General features: G+C 52.9%; 1 protein-coding gene across 4 annotated transcripts; it reads right to left on the bottom strand.

Moving 5' to 3' along the window:
- Positions 1-8,207: 8,207 nt before the first annotated feature.
- Positions 8,208-16,085, bottom strand: LOC115121011 (uncharacterized). Of its 4 annotated transcripts, XM_029650005.2 has the most exons (8): positions 14,963-16,085; positions 14,356-14,442; positions 13,110-13,154; positions 12,885-13,030; positions 11,436-11,662; positions 11,188-11,359; positions 9,751-9,999; positions 8,208-9,670 (listed from the first exon to the last, which is right to left on the bottom strand). In XM_029650005.2, the coding sequence occupies exons 2-8, from the start codon at positions 14,426-14,428 to the stop codon at positions 8,696-8,698; spliced, it is 1,887 nt and encodes a 628-aa protein (XP_029505865.2). In that variant the 5' UTR covers positions 14,429-14,442; positions 14,963-16,085; the 3' UTR covers positions 8,208-8,695. The 4 variants fall into 4 exon arrangements, with proteins under 4 accessions (XP_029505865.2, XP_064875414.1, XP_029505868.2 ...); XM_065019342.1 differs by having other exon boundaries at positions 14,356-16,085; XM_029650008.2 differs by having other exon boundaries at positions 9,751-9,993; positions 14,356-16,085.
- Between the last annotated feature and the right edge of the window lie 236 nt (positions 16,086-16,321).

The raw sequence follows: 16,321 nt of genomic DNA, 5'->3' as shown, positions 1-16,321 counted from the left end.
CCATCCTCACATCCTCTCTCTCCTCCCCATCCTCCTCATCCCTCCCTCCTCACACTCTCCCTCCCCATCCTCACTCTCTCCCTCCCCCTCCTCCCTCCCTCCTCCCCATCCCTCACTCTCTCCCTCCCCATCCTCACACTCTCTCCCTCCCCATCTTCACACTCTCCCTCCCTCCCCATCCTCACACTCTCCCCCTCCCTCCCCATCTCTCCCTCCCTCCCCATCTTCACACTCTCCCTCCCTCCCCATCTTCACACTCTCCCTCCCTCCCCATCTTCACACTCTCTCCCTCCCTCCCCATCTTCACACTCTCCCTCCCTCCCCATCCTCACTCTCTCCCTCCCTCCCTCCCCATCATCCTCACACTCTCTCCCTCCCCATCCTCACACTCTCTCCCTCCCCATCCTCACACTCTCCCTCCCTCCCCATCTCACACTCTCTCCCTCCCCATCCTCACACTCTCTCCCTCCCTCCCCATCCTCACACTCTCCCTCCCTCCCCATCCTCACACTCTCCCTCCCTCCCCATCCCTCCCCCTCTCCCTCCCTCCCCATCCTCACACTCTCCCTCCCTCCCCATCCTCACACTCCTCTCTCCCTCCTCCCATCCTCCACTCTCTCCCTCCCTCCCCATCCTCCACTCTCTCCCTCCCCATCCTCCTCTCTCTCCCCTCCCCATCCTCACTCTCTCTCCCTCCCCATCCTCACTCTCTCTCCCCTCCCCATCCTCACACTCCCTCCTCCCCATCCTCACACTCTCCCTCCCTCCCCATCCTCACACTCTCTCCCTCCCTCCCCCACTCCCTCCCTCCCCATCTCACACTCTCCCTCCCTCTCTCCCTCCCTCCCCATCCTCACTCTCCCTCCCTCCCCATCCTCACACTCTCCCTCCCTCTCCTCCCTCCCCATCCTCACACCTCTCCCTCCCTCCCCATCCTCACACTCTCTCCCCTCCCCATCCTCCACTCACACTCTCCCCTCCCTCCCCATCCTCACACTCTCCCTCCCTCCCCATCTTCCCCATCCTCCTCCCCATCTCACTCTCCTCCCTCCCCATCCTCACTCCTCCCTCCCCATCCTCACACTCTCTCCCTCCCCATCCTCACACTCTCTCCCTCCCCATCCTCACACTCTCCCTCCCTCCCCATCCTCACACTCTCCCTCCCTCCCCATCCTCCCCACACTCTCTCCCTCCCCTCCCCATCCTCCCCACACTCTCCCTCCCTCCCCATCCTCACACCTCCCTCCCATCCCCTCCTCACACTCTCTCTCCCTCCCCATCTCCCTCCCCCATCCCCATCCTCACACTCTCCCTCCCTCCCCATCCTCACACTCTCTCCCTCCCCATCCTCCATCTCTCCCTCCTCCCCATCCTCACACTCTCTCCCCTCCCCATCCTCACTCTCCCTCCCTCCCCATCCTCCCTCCATCTCCTCCCCATCCTCACCCTCCTCCCTCCTCCCATCCTCCCCATCCTCCCCACACTCTCCCTCCCTCCCCATCCTCACACTCTCCCTCCCTCCCCATCCTCACACTCTCTCCCTCCCCATCCTCACACTCTCTCCTCCTCCCCATCTTCACTCTCTCCCTCCCTCCCCATCCTCATCTCTCCCTCCCTCCCCATCCCCATCTCTCCCTCCCTCCCCTCTTCTCTCCCTCCTCCACTCTCTCCTCCCCATCCTCACACTCTCCCTCCCTCCCTCCCCATCCTCACACTCTCTCCCTCCCTCCCCATCCTCCCACTCTCTCTCCTCCCATCTCCTCCTCCCTCCCTCCCCATCCTCACACTCTCTCCCTCCCCATCCTCACACTCTCTCCCTCCCCCCATCCTCACTCTCCCTCCCTCCCCATCTCTCCCTCCTCCCCATCCTCACCTCTCCTCCTCCCCATCCTCCCCATCCCTCCCTCCCTCCCCATCCTCACACTCTCCTCCTCCCCACTCTCTCCCTCCCTCCCCATCTTCACACTCTCCCTCCCTCCCCCACACTCTCCCTCCCTCCCCCATCCTCCACACTCTCCCTCCCTCCCCATCCTCACACTCTCTCCCTCCCTCCCTCCCCATCCTCACTCCCTCCCCATCCTCACACTCTCCCTCCCTCCCCATCCTCACACTCTCCCTCCCTCCCCATCCTCACACTCTCTCTCTCTCCTCCCCATCCCCCCTCCCCATCTCCCTCCCTCCCCCATCCTCACACTCTCCCTCCCTCCCCATCCTCACTCTCTCCCTCCCTCCCCATCCTCACACTCTCCCTCCCTCCCCATCCTCACACTCTCCCTCCCTCCCTCCCATCCTCACACTCTCCCTCCCTCCCCCATCCTCACACTCTCCCTCCCTCCCCATCCTCACCTCTCTCCCCTCCCTCCCCATCCTCACACTCTCCCTCCCTCCCCATCCTCACACTCTCCCTCCCTCCCCATCCTCACACTCCCTCCCCATCCTCCATCCTCCCTCCCCATCCTCACACTCTCTCCCTCCCTCCCATCCTCACACCCCTCTCCTCCCTCCCCATCCCCATCCTCCCCATCCTCTCACTCTCTCCCTCCCCTCCCCATCCTCACACTCTCTCCCTCCCCATCCTCCCCATCCTCCCTCCCCATCCTCACTCTCCCTCCCTCCCCATCCTCACACTCTCCCTCCCTCCCCCTCCTCTCCCTCCCTCCCCATCCTCACTCTCTCCCTCCCTCCCCATCCTCACACTCTCTCTCCCTCCCTCCCCATCCTCACACTCTCCTCCTCCCTCCTCTCCCCATCCCTCCCATTCCCTCCCTCTCCTCCCTCCCCATCCTCACACTCTCCCTCCCTCCCCATCCTCACTCTCCCTCCCTCCCCATCCTCACACTCTCCCTCCCTCCCCATCTTCACACTCTCTCTCTCCTCCCCATCTTCACACTCTCCCTCCCTCCCCATCTTCACACTCTCTCCCTCCCCATCCTCACTCTTCCTCCTCCCCATCCTCACACTCTCCCTCCCTCCCCATCTTCACACTCTCTCCCTCCCCATCTTCCACTCTCTCCTCCCCATCCTCACACTCTCCCTCCCTCCCCATCTTCACACTCTCTCCCTCCCCATCCTCACTCTCTCTCCCTCCCCATCTTCACTCTCTTCCTCCCTCCCCATCCTCACACTCTCCCTCCCTCCCCATCCTCACACTCTCTCCTCCCTCCCCATCTCACACTCTCCCTCCCTCCCAATCCTCACTCTCCCCTCCCCATCCTCACTCTCTCCCTCCCTCCCCATCCTCACTCTCCTCCCTCCCCATCCTCACACTCTCTCTCCCTCCCCTCCCACTCTCTCTCCCTCCCTCCCCATCCTCACACTCTCCCTCCCTCCCCCATCCTCACACCCTCTCCCTCCCTCCCCATCCTCACACTCTCTCCCTCCCCATCCTCATACTCTCTCCCTCCCTCCCCATCCTCATACTCTCTCCCTCCCTCCCCATCCTCACACTCTCTCCCTGCCCATCCTCACACTCTCTCCCTCCCTCCCAATCCTCACACTCTCCCTCCCTCCCCATCCTCACACTCTCTCCCTCCCCACACTCTCCCTCCCTCCCCATCTTCACACTCTCCCTCCCTCCCCATCCTCACACTCACTCCCTCCCCATCCTCACACTCTCCCTCCCTCCCCATCCTCACACTCTCTCCCTGCCCATTCTCACACTCTCTCCCTCCCTCCCAATCCTCACACTCTCTCCCTCCCCATCCTCACTCTCTCCCTCCCTCCCCATCCTCACACTCTCCCTCCCTCCCCATCCTCACACTCTCTCTCTCCCTCCCCATCCTCACACTCTCTCCCTCCCCATCCTCCACTCTCTCCCTCCCCTCCCCATCCTCACACTCTCTCCCTGCCCATTCTCACACTCTCTCCCTCCCTCCCCATCCTCACACTCTCTCCCTCCCTCCCAATCCTCACACTCTCTCCCTCCCTCCCCATCCTCACTCTCTCCCTCCCTCTCCCCATCCTCACACTCTCCCTCCCTCCCCATCCTCACTCCCCTCTCTCTCCCTCCCCATCCTCACTCTCTCCCTCCCTCCCTCCCCATCCTCACACTCTCCCTCCCTCCCCATCCTCACACCCTCTCCCTCCCTCCCCATCCTCACACTCTCTCCCTCCCTCCCCATCCTCACACTCTCCCTCCCTCCCCATCCTCACACTCTCCCTCCCCATCCTCACACTCTCTCCCTCCCTCCCCCATCCTCACACTCTCCCTCCCTCCCCATCCTCACACTCTCTCCCTCCCCATCCTCACACTCTCTCCCTCCCTCCCCATCCTCACACTCTCTCCCTCCCTCCCTCCCTCCCCATCCTCACACTCTCTCCCTCCCCATCCTCACTCTCTCCCTCCTCCCCATCCTCACACTCTCCCTCCCTCCCCATCCTCCCCACTCTCTCCCTCCCTCCCCATCCTCACACTCTCTCTCCCTCCCTCCCCATCCTCCACTCTCTCCCTCCCTCCCCATCCTCACACTCTCCCTCCCCATCCTCACACACTCCCTCCCTCCCCATCCTCACACTCTCCCTCCCTCCCCATCCTCACACTCTCCCTCCCTCCCCATCCTCACACTCTCCATCTTCACACTCTCTCTCCCTCCCCATCTTCACACTCTCCCTCCCTCCCCACCCTCACACTCTCTCCCTCCCCATCCTCACTCTCTCCCTCCCTCCCCATCCTCACACTCTCTCCCTCCCTCCCTCCCCATCCTCACACTCTCTCTCCCTCCCTCCCCATCCTCACACTCTCTCTCCCTCCCTCCCCATCCTCACACTCTCTCCCTCCCTCCCCATCCTCACACTCTCCCTCCCCATCCTCACACACTCCCTCCCTCCCCATCCTCACACTCTCCCTCCCTCCCCATCCTCACACTCTTCCTCCCTCCCCATCCTCACACTCTCCATCTTCACACTCTCTCTCCCTCCCCATCTTCACACTCTCCCTCCCTCCCCATCTTCACACTCTCTCCCTCCCCATCTTCACACTCTTCCTCCCTCCCCATCCTCACACTCTCCCTCCCTCCCCATCTTCACACTCTCTCCCTCCCCATTTTCACACTCTCCCTCCCCATCCTCACACTCTCCCTCCCTCCCCATCTTCACACTCTCTCCCTCCCCATCCTCACACTCTCTCCCTCCCCATCTTCACTCTCTTCCTCCCTCCCCATCCTCACACTCTCCCTCCCTCCCCATCCTCACACTCTCTCCCTCCCCATTCTCACACTCTCCCTCCCTCCCCATCCTCACACTCTCTCCCTCCCCATCCTCACTCTCTCCCTCCCTCCCCATCCTCACACTCTCTCCCTCCCATCCTCACACTCTCTCTCCCTCCCCATCCTCACACTCTCTCCCTCCCTCCCCATCCTCACACTCTCCCTCCCTCCCCATCCTCACACTCTCTCCCTCCCTCCCCATCCTCACCTCTCTCCCTCCCTCCCCATCCTCACATCCTCTCTCCTCCCTCCCTCCCCATCCTCACACTCTCTCCCTCCCCATCCTCACACTCTCTCCCTCCCCATCCTCACACTCTCTCCCCTCCCCCCTCCCCCCTCCCTCCCCATCCTCACACTCTCTCCCTCCCCATCCTCACTCTCTCCCTCCCTCCCCATCCTCACACTCTCCCTCCCTCCCCATCCTCACACTCTCTCCCTCCCTCCCCATCCTCACACTCTCTCCCTCCCTCCCCATCCTCACACTCTCCCTCCCTCCCCCATCCTCACACTCTCCCCTCCCCTCCCCTCTCCCTCCCTCCCCATCTCACACTCTCCCTCCCTCCCCATCCTCACACTCTCTCTCCCTCCCTCCCCATCCTCACACTCTCCCTCCCTCCCTCCCTCCCCATCCTCACACTCTCCCTCCCTCCCCATCCCATCTCTCTCCCTCCCCATCCTCACACCTCCCTCCCTCCCCATCCTCACACTCTCCCTCCCTCCCCATCCTCACACTCTCTCCCTCCCCTCCCCATCCTCACACTCTCCCTCTTCACTCTCTCTCCCTCCCCATCTTCACACTCTCCCTCCCTCCCCATCTTCACACTCTCCCTCCTCCCCATCTTCACACTCTTCCTCCCTCCCCATCCTCCTCCCTCCCCCCACTCTCTTCCCCACTCTCCTCCCTCCCCATTTTCACACTCCCTCCCCATCCTCACACTCCCTCCCCCCATCTCTCTCCTCCCTCCCCATCCTCACACTCTCTCCCTCCCTCCCCATCCTCACACTCTCCCTCCCTCCCCATCTTCACACTCTCCCTCCATCCCCATCCTCACACTCTCCCTCCCTCCCCATCCTCACACTCTCCCTCCCCATCCTCATCTCTCTCTCCCTCCCTCCCCATCCTCACACTCTCCCTCCTTCCCCATCTTCACACTCTCCCTCCCTCCCCATCCTCACACTCTCCCTCCCTCCCCATCTTCACCTCTCCCTCCCTCCCCATCCTCACACTCTCCCTCCCTCCCCATCCTCACACTCTCTCCCTCCCTCCCTCCCCATCCTCACACTCTCTCCCTCCCTCCCCATCCTCACTCTCTCCCTCTTATTTCTTTTGTCTGTCAGTGTTTCCAGCTGGACTCCAGCCCAAAGGGCCAGCGTGTGTTTATTATCATCTCAGTCTCGTTCTGTAATGATAAAGATCAATCTGCCGCACAAACACACACAGAGCTGTGTGAGTGTTTTCCCTCTGGTCTCACAGCTGTTGTTACTGTGTCTGAGTCCTCTTGGATTGAGAAAGTTGAGTTGATGTTTCAAACAGTGTTTTTTTTAAATCTCTCTGTGGGTTGAGGGAGAGTTGGGAGTGTTGGGGAGGAGAGATTTTCTCTCTGTTAATTTGCTCTGTACCCTTCTCCCCAACGTGTGCACTCGCTAACTCCAGTCAACATCAATTTAGGTATATGAAGTACCGTAATGTTTTATAAGTGTATAGGGGTCAGTAGATGATATTACCACTGTTGGCCTATTTAAAAAAATTAAAAAATGTTTTACCTTTATTTAACTAGGCAAGTGAGTTAAGAACAAATTCTTATTTTCAATGACGGCCTAGGAACAGTAGATAATATTACCACTGGTGACCTATAGGGGTCAGTAGATAATATTGCCACTGGTGACCTATAGGGGTCAGTAAATAATATTACCACTGGTGACCTATAGGGGTCAGTAAATAATATTACCACTGGTGACCTATAGGGGTCAGTAGATAATATTACCACTGGTGACCTATAGGGGTCAGTAGATAATATTACCACTGGTGACCTATAGGGGTCAGTAAATAATATTACCACTGGTGACCTATAGGGGTCAGTAAATAATAGTACCACTGGTGACCTATAGGTGTCAGTAAATAATAGTACCACTGGTGACCTATAGGTGTCAGTAAATAATAGTACCACTGGTGACCTATAGGTGTCAGTAAATAATAGTACCACTGGTGACCTATAGGTGTCAGTAAATAATATTACCACTGGTGACCTATAGGTGTCAGTAAATAATATTACCACTGGTGACCTATAGGTGTCAGTAAATAATATTACCACTGGTGACCTATAGGTGTCAGTAAATAATAGTACCACTGGTGACCTATAGGTGTCAGTAAATAATAGTACCACTGGTGACCTATAGGTGTCAGTAAATAATAGTACCACTGGTGACCTATAGGTGTCAGTAAATAATAGTACCACTGGTGACCTATAGGGGTCAGTAAATAATATTACCACTGGTGACCTATAGGTGTCAGTAAATAATAGTACCACTGGTGACCTATAGGGGTCAGTAGATAATATTACCACTGGTGACCTATAGGGGTCAGTAAATAATAGTACCACTGGTGACCTATAGGGGTCAGTAAATAATATTACCACTGGTGACCTATAGGGGTCAGTAAATAATATTACCACTGTTGGCCTATAGGGGTCAGTAGATAATATTACCACTGTTGGCCTATAGGGGTCAGTAGATAATATTACCACTGGTGACCTATAGGGGTCAGTAGATAATAGTACCACTGGTGACCTATAGGGGTCAGTATATAATATTACCACTGTTGGCCTATAGGGGTCAGTAGATAATATTACCACTGGTGACTTATAGGGGTCAGTAGATAATATTACCACTGGTGACCTATAGGGGTCAGTAGAGAATATTACCACTGGTGACCTATAGGGGTCAGTAGAGAATATTACCATCGATGGCCAATAGGTGTCAGGAACATGGACATAGAGTAAAATACACGTTTTTCAAAGCTTTTATTTAAAATATTCATAGGGGGGAAAAAAACTTTACATAATACATCATGAACAAAACAAACACAAAAAGCATGTGAGGTTTGTAGATACAGAAGCAAAGCGGAGCTGCGAGAATTTATTAAATAAGGAGAGGCTCAATCAATTGTCAATTATTGTCAATCAATTAATAAAAGCTAACAAACTGCCAGATAAAACATCTAGTGGAGAGAAACTCCTACTGCTAAGAGCACTGTACTGCGTGTGTGTGCGTGCCTGTTTGCGTCAGACTTCAATCAGTCTTTTATTATTATTTTGTATTAAATAGTGTAATCTGCTCCCATTTTAGATGGTGTTCGTTCTTATTGTTGTAGTGTTTATGGTATATGTAGTGTGTCTTTGTGTATGCAGTGTGTGTGTTTACTTATTTTTTGCTGTAGTCAGCAGCGTATGCTCTGTGGTCGTCCTGTTCAGGGTACTGGTCTCCGTATCCTCTCAGCATGTCTTGGAAGCTGGGCATTCCCCGCTGGGGTGAGGGGTAGGACCCGTACGACAGCCCCTGCGAGGGAGGGGGATAAGTCCCGTAGGTCTCCTCCTGGCCACTCTGGTATGGCTCTGGCTCTGACTCTGCCTCGCTGTCTCTCTCTGGCTCTCCCTGGCTGTAACTGTGGTCCTGGCTGGGCTCTGCCTCTGGCCCCCATGGTGTTCAGCCTGGGCGTTGGCGTATGGCAGCAGCTCCTCCTGGGTTTGGTAACGGCGCAGGCGGCAGTTGGTGTCATACTCTGGGTCACAGTCGGGGTCGGAAGGCTCCAGGACTCCGTTCCGTGATCCATCAGCGTTGAGATGTGGCTCGTAGGGCTCGGCGGGGTAGGCGGTGTTACGGTGGGCACCAGAACGCGGCTCTGTGCGGGTTATTGGGTAGCACTCCTGGTCATAGCCAATGTAGCATTCGTAGCCCTCCTTGGTCTTTCCTCGGGGGCCCAACGGGTGGCGATCGTCCTGGGGGGCTTCCTCATAGCGGGGAGGCGGGACGGGGGCCTGCCCCTGGGGGGAGGGGTGGGTACGTCTGTGCATGGAGGTTGCGGCTTCACGAAACATTGCAAAGGGATCGTTAGTATTAGCGTTAGCATTAGCTTGTTTGTACATGCTGTTTGGGTCGTTAGCTTGAGCGTTAGCAATAGCTTGGCGGTACATGGCATATGGGTCGCTAGCTGGAGCGCTGGGAGCATTGGCTTGGCGGTTAGCATTAGCATTAGCATAAGCATCCCTGTACATAGTGAATGGGTCACTGCTTTGCTCAGGGGCTGGGGCCGCGACGCGCATTGCGGCGGGATCGTCTTTGTGTTCCTCCTTGAACTTCTCCGGTGCCGTGGCAAACTTTGTGGCGGTGAGAGGGTTACAGCCGTCCTCAAACAGAGGGTTGCAGGAACCAGGACCCGCCGGGGCATAGGGGGCGGGGGCACGGGGTGCCTGGGGACGGAAGGACAGTCATGATCATGATAATAAAATGATAATAGCTCAAATAATAATAATAATGATGATGATCTTACCTGTAGTGATGCAGCGTAGGCGCAGCGAGGGTCTCTGGGGTCACAGTTGGGGTTACGGAGGAAGAGGCCGGAGGGGCCTTTCTGGACCAGCTGGGGTTTACAAGCGGGGTCTTTCGGGTCACAGCCCAGGTGGGCGTAGGAGGGCAGCGGCCCAGCGGAGGGCTTGTGGCCGAAAGCAGCTCTCAGGTGGAACTGGAGACACTCCACGTCCTCCGCTGAACAGATACGCAGCAGCTCCGACTTCTGCTCCTGGACGGGAATAAAAACAATCATGACTACGTTCATTTACAGCAGTACAGTAGTAGTAGTAGTAGTAATACTGTTTTAAAAATATATATATATTTAACCTTTATTTAACCAGGAAGGGCTCATTGAGATTTAAAATCTCTTTTTCAAGAGCGTCCTGGCCAAGATAGGCAGCACCATATCATTACAAAAATTACAGACAGACAACATGAAAAACTACAAGTAATCTAGTAAAAACCATTGAATTCACAAGAACATAACAAAATCAAAAACAGCAAATTAAAAACATTGACAGGTCAGGGAATCAGCCTCAAAATCCTTCATCAGTGATTTAAAAACACCAATCGGGACAAGTTCTTCCAGTTTAAAAGTATTTTGTAAGGCGTTCCAAGACGATGGCACAGAGTACATAAAAGCCCCTTTACCAAAATCAGTTCGGACATTTGGAACAGTTAGCAGGATAAAGTCCAGCGAACGAAGAGAGTACCCACCACATTTCTGAACAATAAAAATGCCCAAATAAAAAGGTAGTAAACCCCAAATGGCTTTGTAAATAAAAGTATACCAGTGACTGAGCCTACGAGTGACTAGAGAGGGCCAGCCAACTACTGTAGTAGCAGTACAGTAGTAGCAGTAATAGTGTAGTAATACTGTAGTAGCAGTACAAGTGTAGTAATACTGTAGTAGCAGTAGTAGTGTAGTAATACTGTAGTAGCAGTACAGTAGTAGCAGTACAGTAGTAGCAGTAGTAGTGTAGTAATACTGTATTAGCAGTACAGTAGTAGCAGTAATAGTGTAGTAATACTGTAGTAGCAGTACAGTAGTAGCAGTACAAGTGTAGTAATACTGTAGTAGCAGTACAGTAGTAGCAGTAATAGTGTAGTAATACTGTAGTAGCAGTAGTAGTGTAGTAATACTGTAGTAGCAGTAGTAGTGTAGTAATACTGTAGTAGCAGTACAGTAGTAGCAGTACAGTAGTAGCAGTACAGTAGTAGCAGTAGTAGTGTAGTAATACTGTAGTAGCAGTACAAGTGTAGTAATACTGTAGTAGCAGTACAGTAGTAGCAGTACAGTAGTAGCAGTAGTAGTGTAGTAATACTGTAGTAGCAGTACAGTAGTAGCAGTACAGTAGTAGCAGTAGTAGTGTAGTAATACTGTAGTAGCAGTACAGTAGTAGCAGTAATACTGTACCTTGGAGAGGAAGGACTGCATGGCAGGGGAGTAGTAGTAGTACCCAGAATGAGGGTCTTTAATGGCCACAGGGGAGCGTGCATACAGGGGGGCTGGGGCCTTGACCGGGGCGGGGGAAGGTGGGGGCTGGCTCTTGGCTCGTGCCAGAGCGGCATAGAGACAATACGGGTCCCTACACAGGAGATTAGATTAGAATCAATTCATGAGCATAAAATGATATAACACAGACATAAATGAACATGACTGACCTGTAGGGGTCACAGGCCTTGACAGGGGCGGGGACGGGCTTGGGAGGGGTCTTGGGTTCAGGTTTGGGCCGGTTGGTTGCAGAGGCCACACAGTTTGGGTCCTCTGAGTCGGCGCAGGCCTTGTAGATGTCCCCTAGGTGACCCAGGTAGGCCTTGTAGGAGCGACGGCCCTCAGCTCGGTTCTTATTCTGGAGGTAGGCCAGGTAGACCTTGTCCAGCTCCTGGACCTGGGGATAGAGAGAAATATGAGGTTAGAGGTATATGAGAATATAGGTATGAGGTTAGAGGTATACGAGGTTAGAGGTATATGAGAATAGAGGTATGAGGTTAGAGGTATATGAGGTTAGAGGTATATGAGGTTAGAGGTATATGAGGTTAGAGGTATATTTACATTTACATTTAAGTCATTTAGCAGACGCTCTTATCCAGAGCGACTTACAAATTGGTGCATTCACCTTATGACATCCAGTGGAACAGCCACTTTACAATATGAGGTTAGAGGTATATGAGGTTAGCGGTATGAGGTTAGAGGTATATGAGGTTAGAGGTATATGAGGTTAGAGGTATACGAGGTTAGAGGTATGAGGTCAGAGGTATATGAGAATAGAGGTATATGAGAATAAGGTTAGAGGTATACGAGGTTAGAGGTATGAGGTTAGAGGTATATGAGGTTAGAGGTATATGAGGTTAGAGGTATATGAGAATAGAGGTATATGAGAATAGAGGTATATGAGAATAGAGGTATATGAGGTTAGAGGTATATGAGGTTAGAGGTATATGAGGTTAGAGGTATTAAAGCAAAGGACTAGGTATATACGAGGTTCGTAAAGATGAAAGCAAAAGCTAGGAAATAAGCAAGAACATGGAGAGAGATACCTGCGGAGTTCCCCCAGGTTCCCATGTCATTCTCAAACACAATATCCCTTTTATTCTCTAAGCAGACGATAATCAACTCTGTTGGTGGGTGGTTAGTTAGTGTTGGTCTCTTGGGACCAGGTTCCCAAGAGGCCAACTCCTCAGAGTGTACTCACTGCCTCCGTGTTTCCATTGTCTTGGGACCAGGTTCCCAAGAGGCCAACATAGAGAACCCCCCCAACTCCTCAGAGTGTACTCACTGCCTCCGTGTTTCCATTGTCTTGGGACCAGGTTCCCAAGAGGCCAACATAGAGAACCCCCCCAACTCCTCAGAGTGTACTCACTGCCTCCGTGTTTCCATTGTCTTGGGACCAGGTTCCCAAGAGGCCAACATAGAGAACCCCCCATCTCCTCAGAGTGTACTCACTGCCTCCGTGTTTCCATTGTCTTGGGACCAGGTTCCCAAGAGGCCAACATAGAGAACCCCCCATCTCCTCAGAGTGTACTCACTGCCTCCGTGTTTCCATTGTCTTGGGACCAGGTTCCCAAGAGGCCAACATAGAGAACCCCCCCATCTCCTCAGAGTGTACTCACTGCCTCCGTGTTTCCATTGTCCGTGAAGTATTTGTACCAGCTCCAGAAGTCTGAGTGTTGCTTGTACCAGCTGATGTTTCTACGGTTACGGACAAGCCTCCTTGGTGACGCCATGGCAACCGCTGTCTCCTCAGTGGCATCCCCTACTGGAGACACATCAAGCATCAAACATGGTTGTGTATGTAAAGTGTGTTAAGTGTGTTTGTTAGGTAGTCCCATATTTACCATCTCCTTTGAGCATCTGAACCACCGGCCCTGCCGACAGGAATTCTGAGAAAACACACACACTGTCAGAGCCAGATGTTGCCAACGTCAGCTGCAGACGCCAAAAACGCTTGCGTACACTAATAGCACACTGTGTGGAGATGTGTGTGATTAAACACACACACAGGTTTACAGGGCAAGGGTAACTGGTAGTGCCTGGAGGGTCGGTGACTACGGCTCTTTGTAGATTTTATAGGTGAGCCTGTAACAGTGGACCCCTACTGGGCCAGCTACCTGTGTGTGTGTGTGTGTGTGTGTGTGTGTGTGTGTGTGTGTGTGTGTGTGTGTGTGTGTGTGTGTGTGTGATAGGAAACAGTACACAGCTCTGCATGCATGCTCTTTCATCTCCACAGGGAAGAGGTGTTAACAGTTTTCAGAGGGATGGAGGTAGAGAGAGAAGGGGGAAGAGAGAGGGAGAGAGATGATGGATGGATGGAGGGATGTGGGGGACGGAGAGAGATGAATGAATGGATGGATGGATGGATGGAGGTCTGTCTGGGTAAATGTTGCTGTGTATCCGCTGTATTATATTTAAGGAGCCAGTAAAAGACGGGAACATCTGGAAACAATCGTCTTTACAGGATGGGGAAGGGGAGGGGAGGGGAGGAGAGGGGAGGGGGGGGGGGGTGCAGGAGAGAGCGGGACTCTGATGCTGACAGGTAATAAGCTTTTACAAGAGTTGTAACGCTGAAAGAACGCACCCAACTTCCCTCCCTCCCTCTCCTCTTCCCCCTGTCTCCCTCCTTGTAAATACATGATGGTTAGTTAAGGTTAGAATTATGGGTCTATTTGAGAGACAGATTCTGTATAGAGCGCCCCTGAGGGGAACTGTCAGTCATGTCATCACATGACCAGAAACACCTGGGCTGGAGGCAGTTACATAAAGGACTTCATGTTATAATAACAGGTCATTATCAGACGCTGGTCTCTGAGTGGACAATGCACATTGTTGTTGTATCCCAGACCTGATTCAACTAGGGCTTGAGGATAGGTGAGGTCGACAATCAATTTGAACATTTAAGTTCCTACATTTTCCCCGTAGTGTTCCCCAGTGGGAACTGAACCCACAACCCTGGCATTGCAAACACCATTCTCTGACAACTGAGCCACACAGGACCCCATCCATCAGAAACCCCATCCATCACAAAGTCCTTCATCCATCCTGACCTTAACTATGTTTGATTGAGCGTACATGCATGTGACTCACCAGGCAGCAGTATGGTGGCTAGCAGAGCAACAGTGAGCACACCAGAGAACGATGCTCTCCTCCCACCAGCCATGGCCTCCACCTCTCCTATGGACAATTTCAGTTAAATACCTACCACTGTAAAAACAACTTACTGTCAAATAAAGTGCTGCCTTTTACCCAGTGTCCTGGTCGGACTAAATCAATCTTTAGATGTCTTGCTTGACACAAGAAAAAGAAACATTGTCTCCAGGCTATAGCCACCAGTGGGTCTAATTCCACCCGTCTAAACTGCAGCCTCAGAGGGTGTTCTGTCTGCAAGCCTGAGTGTCATCCGGGGGTTTAGGCTGCTCTGCTGGTTGACTCTCCTACACAGGCTAGAGGTGTTTCAGAGGCAGAGCACTTCAACTTTCTAACTTTGACCTTAAACTGGACTTAAACCTAACCTTGAACTGAACTTAATCCTGACCTAGAGTCTCTCTGGTCCCCATTTCTCTGTTGATCAGACCAATCTAATCTCATACTGAAGAGATTGACTCACCAACCTGACAGACATCAGGTCAGTTTTGATCAATATGTGAAATTTAAGGTGTTAACAAACAACGAAACCTTGAACCGGTTGTCTTACCTGTATTGTGTGTAGTTGATTTTCTGTTGGATCTTGAGGAGAGGCTGTATCAGACGAAGCCGCCTGGCCCGGTTCGGTTCAGAGGCTGGATGTTCAAGTGTGTGTGAGTCTCCTGGTGCACCCTGTCCCTCTGGCCCTACTGACAGACTGTGCCCCCACAAATGGTTCCATCTGGTTTTAAACGTACCCCTAATCATTAACACACACACACACCTTGCCGGGGGATCGGGGGGGGGGGGGGCACTGCTACCAGAGCTGCTATTGGTTGCTGTCAGCTCAGCCACCTGACCAATCAGACTACGTAATTACAGAGCGATAGACAGAGAGAGAGAGACAGAGAGACAGACAGAGAGAGACAGACAGACAGAGAGAGAGACAGAGAAAAAGAGAGAGCAACATGTAAAAACAGAGGAAATAATGAAGGGGGAAGGAGGACAAAGGTGCCACATAAGCACTTCCCAGAACCCAATTTTGTAGGAGGGAGGCCCAAAACCCTGCCTGTTAGCCACTGTTAGACAGCCCTGTTGGCACGCTGACAGCTGGTCTAACCATCAGGAATGATCATCATCTACAGTTTCCTCCTTAGTTCTACTGTTCAGACACATCTGCCCTGTGACAAAGGGTTTACACACGCACTTTGGGACTCACAAGTCACTCCAACTAAATCGCAGCCACGTAGTGATGGATGTCATTTATGCATTTGTCATTATTGTTTTGTATCCATGCGGTTCGTCCAAAAAAAAATCACATTTCAACATTTTATGTACATAAAACGATGGAAAAAGTTGCAGAAATATCACAGATAGCTCTACTCTCTGTTATCTGTCAATTTATCCGAACCCCATAGAAAAAAACATTTACATAAACAAAATCTCTGTGTGTTCAGCGCCTTTCTTAGTAGTGGTCAATATAGGTATAATAACATTTAACATTTACATTTAAGTCATTTAGCAGACGCTCTTATCCAGAGCGACTTACAAATTGGTGCATTCACCTTATGACATCCAGTGGAACAGTAGTGCATCTAAATCTTTTAAGGGGGAGGGGGGGTGAGAGGGATTACTTTATCCTATCCTAGGTATTCCTTAAAGAGGTGGGGTTTCAGGTGTCTCCGGAAGGTGGTGATTGACTCCGCTGTCCTGGCGTCGTGAGGGAGTTTGTTCCACCATTGGGGGGCCAGAGCAGCGAACAGTTTTGACTGGGCTGAGCGGGAACTGTACTTCCTCAGTGGTAGGGAGGCGAGCAGGCCAGAGGTGGATGAACGCAGTGCCCTTGTTTGGGTGTAGGGCCTGATCAGAGCCTGGAGGTACTGAGGTGCCGTTCCCCTCACAGCTCCGTAGGCAAGCACCATGGTCTTGT

This window comes from Oncorhynchus nerka, linkage group LG6, assembly GCF_034236695.1.
Source record: "Oncorhynchus nerka isolate Pitt River linkage group LG6, Oner_Uvic_2.0, whole genome shotgun sequence".
NCBI classification, from domain to species: domain Eukaryota; kingdom Metazoa; phylum Chordata; class Actinopteri; order Salmoniformes; family Salmonidae; genus Oncorhynchus; species Oncorhynchus nerka.
This window is presented reverse-complemented; position numbering and strand designations above follow the sequence as displayed.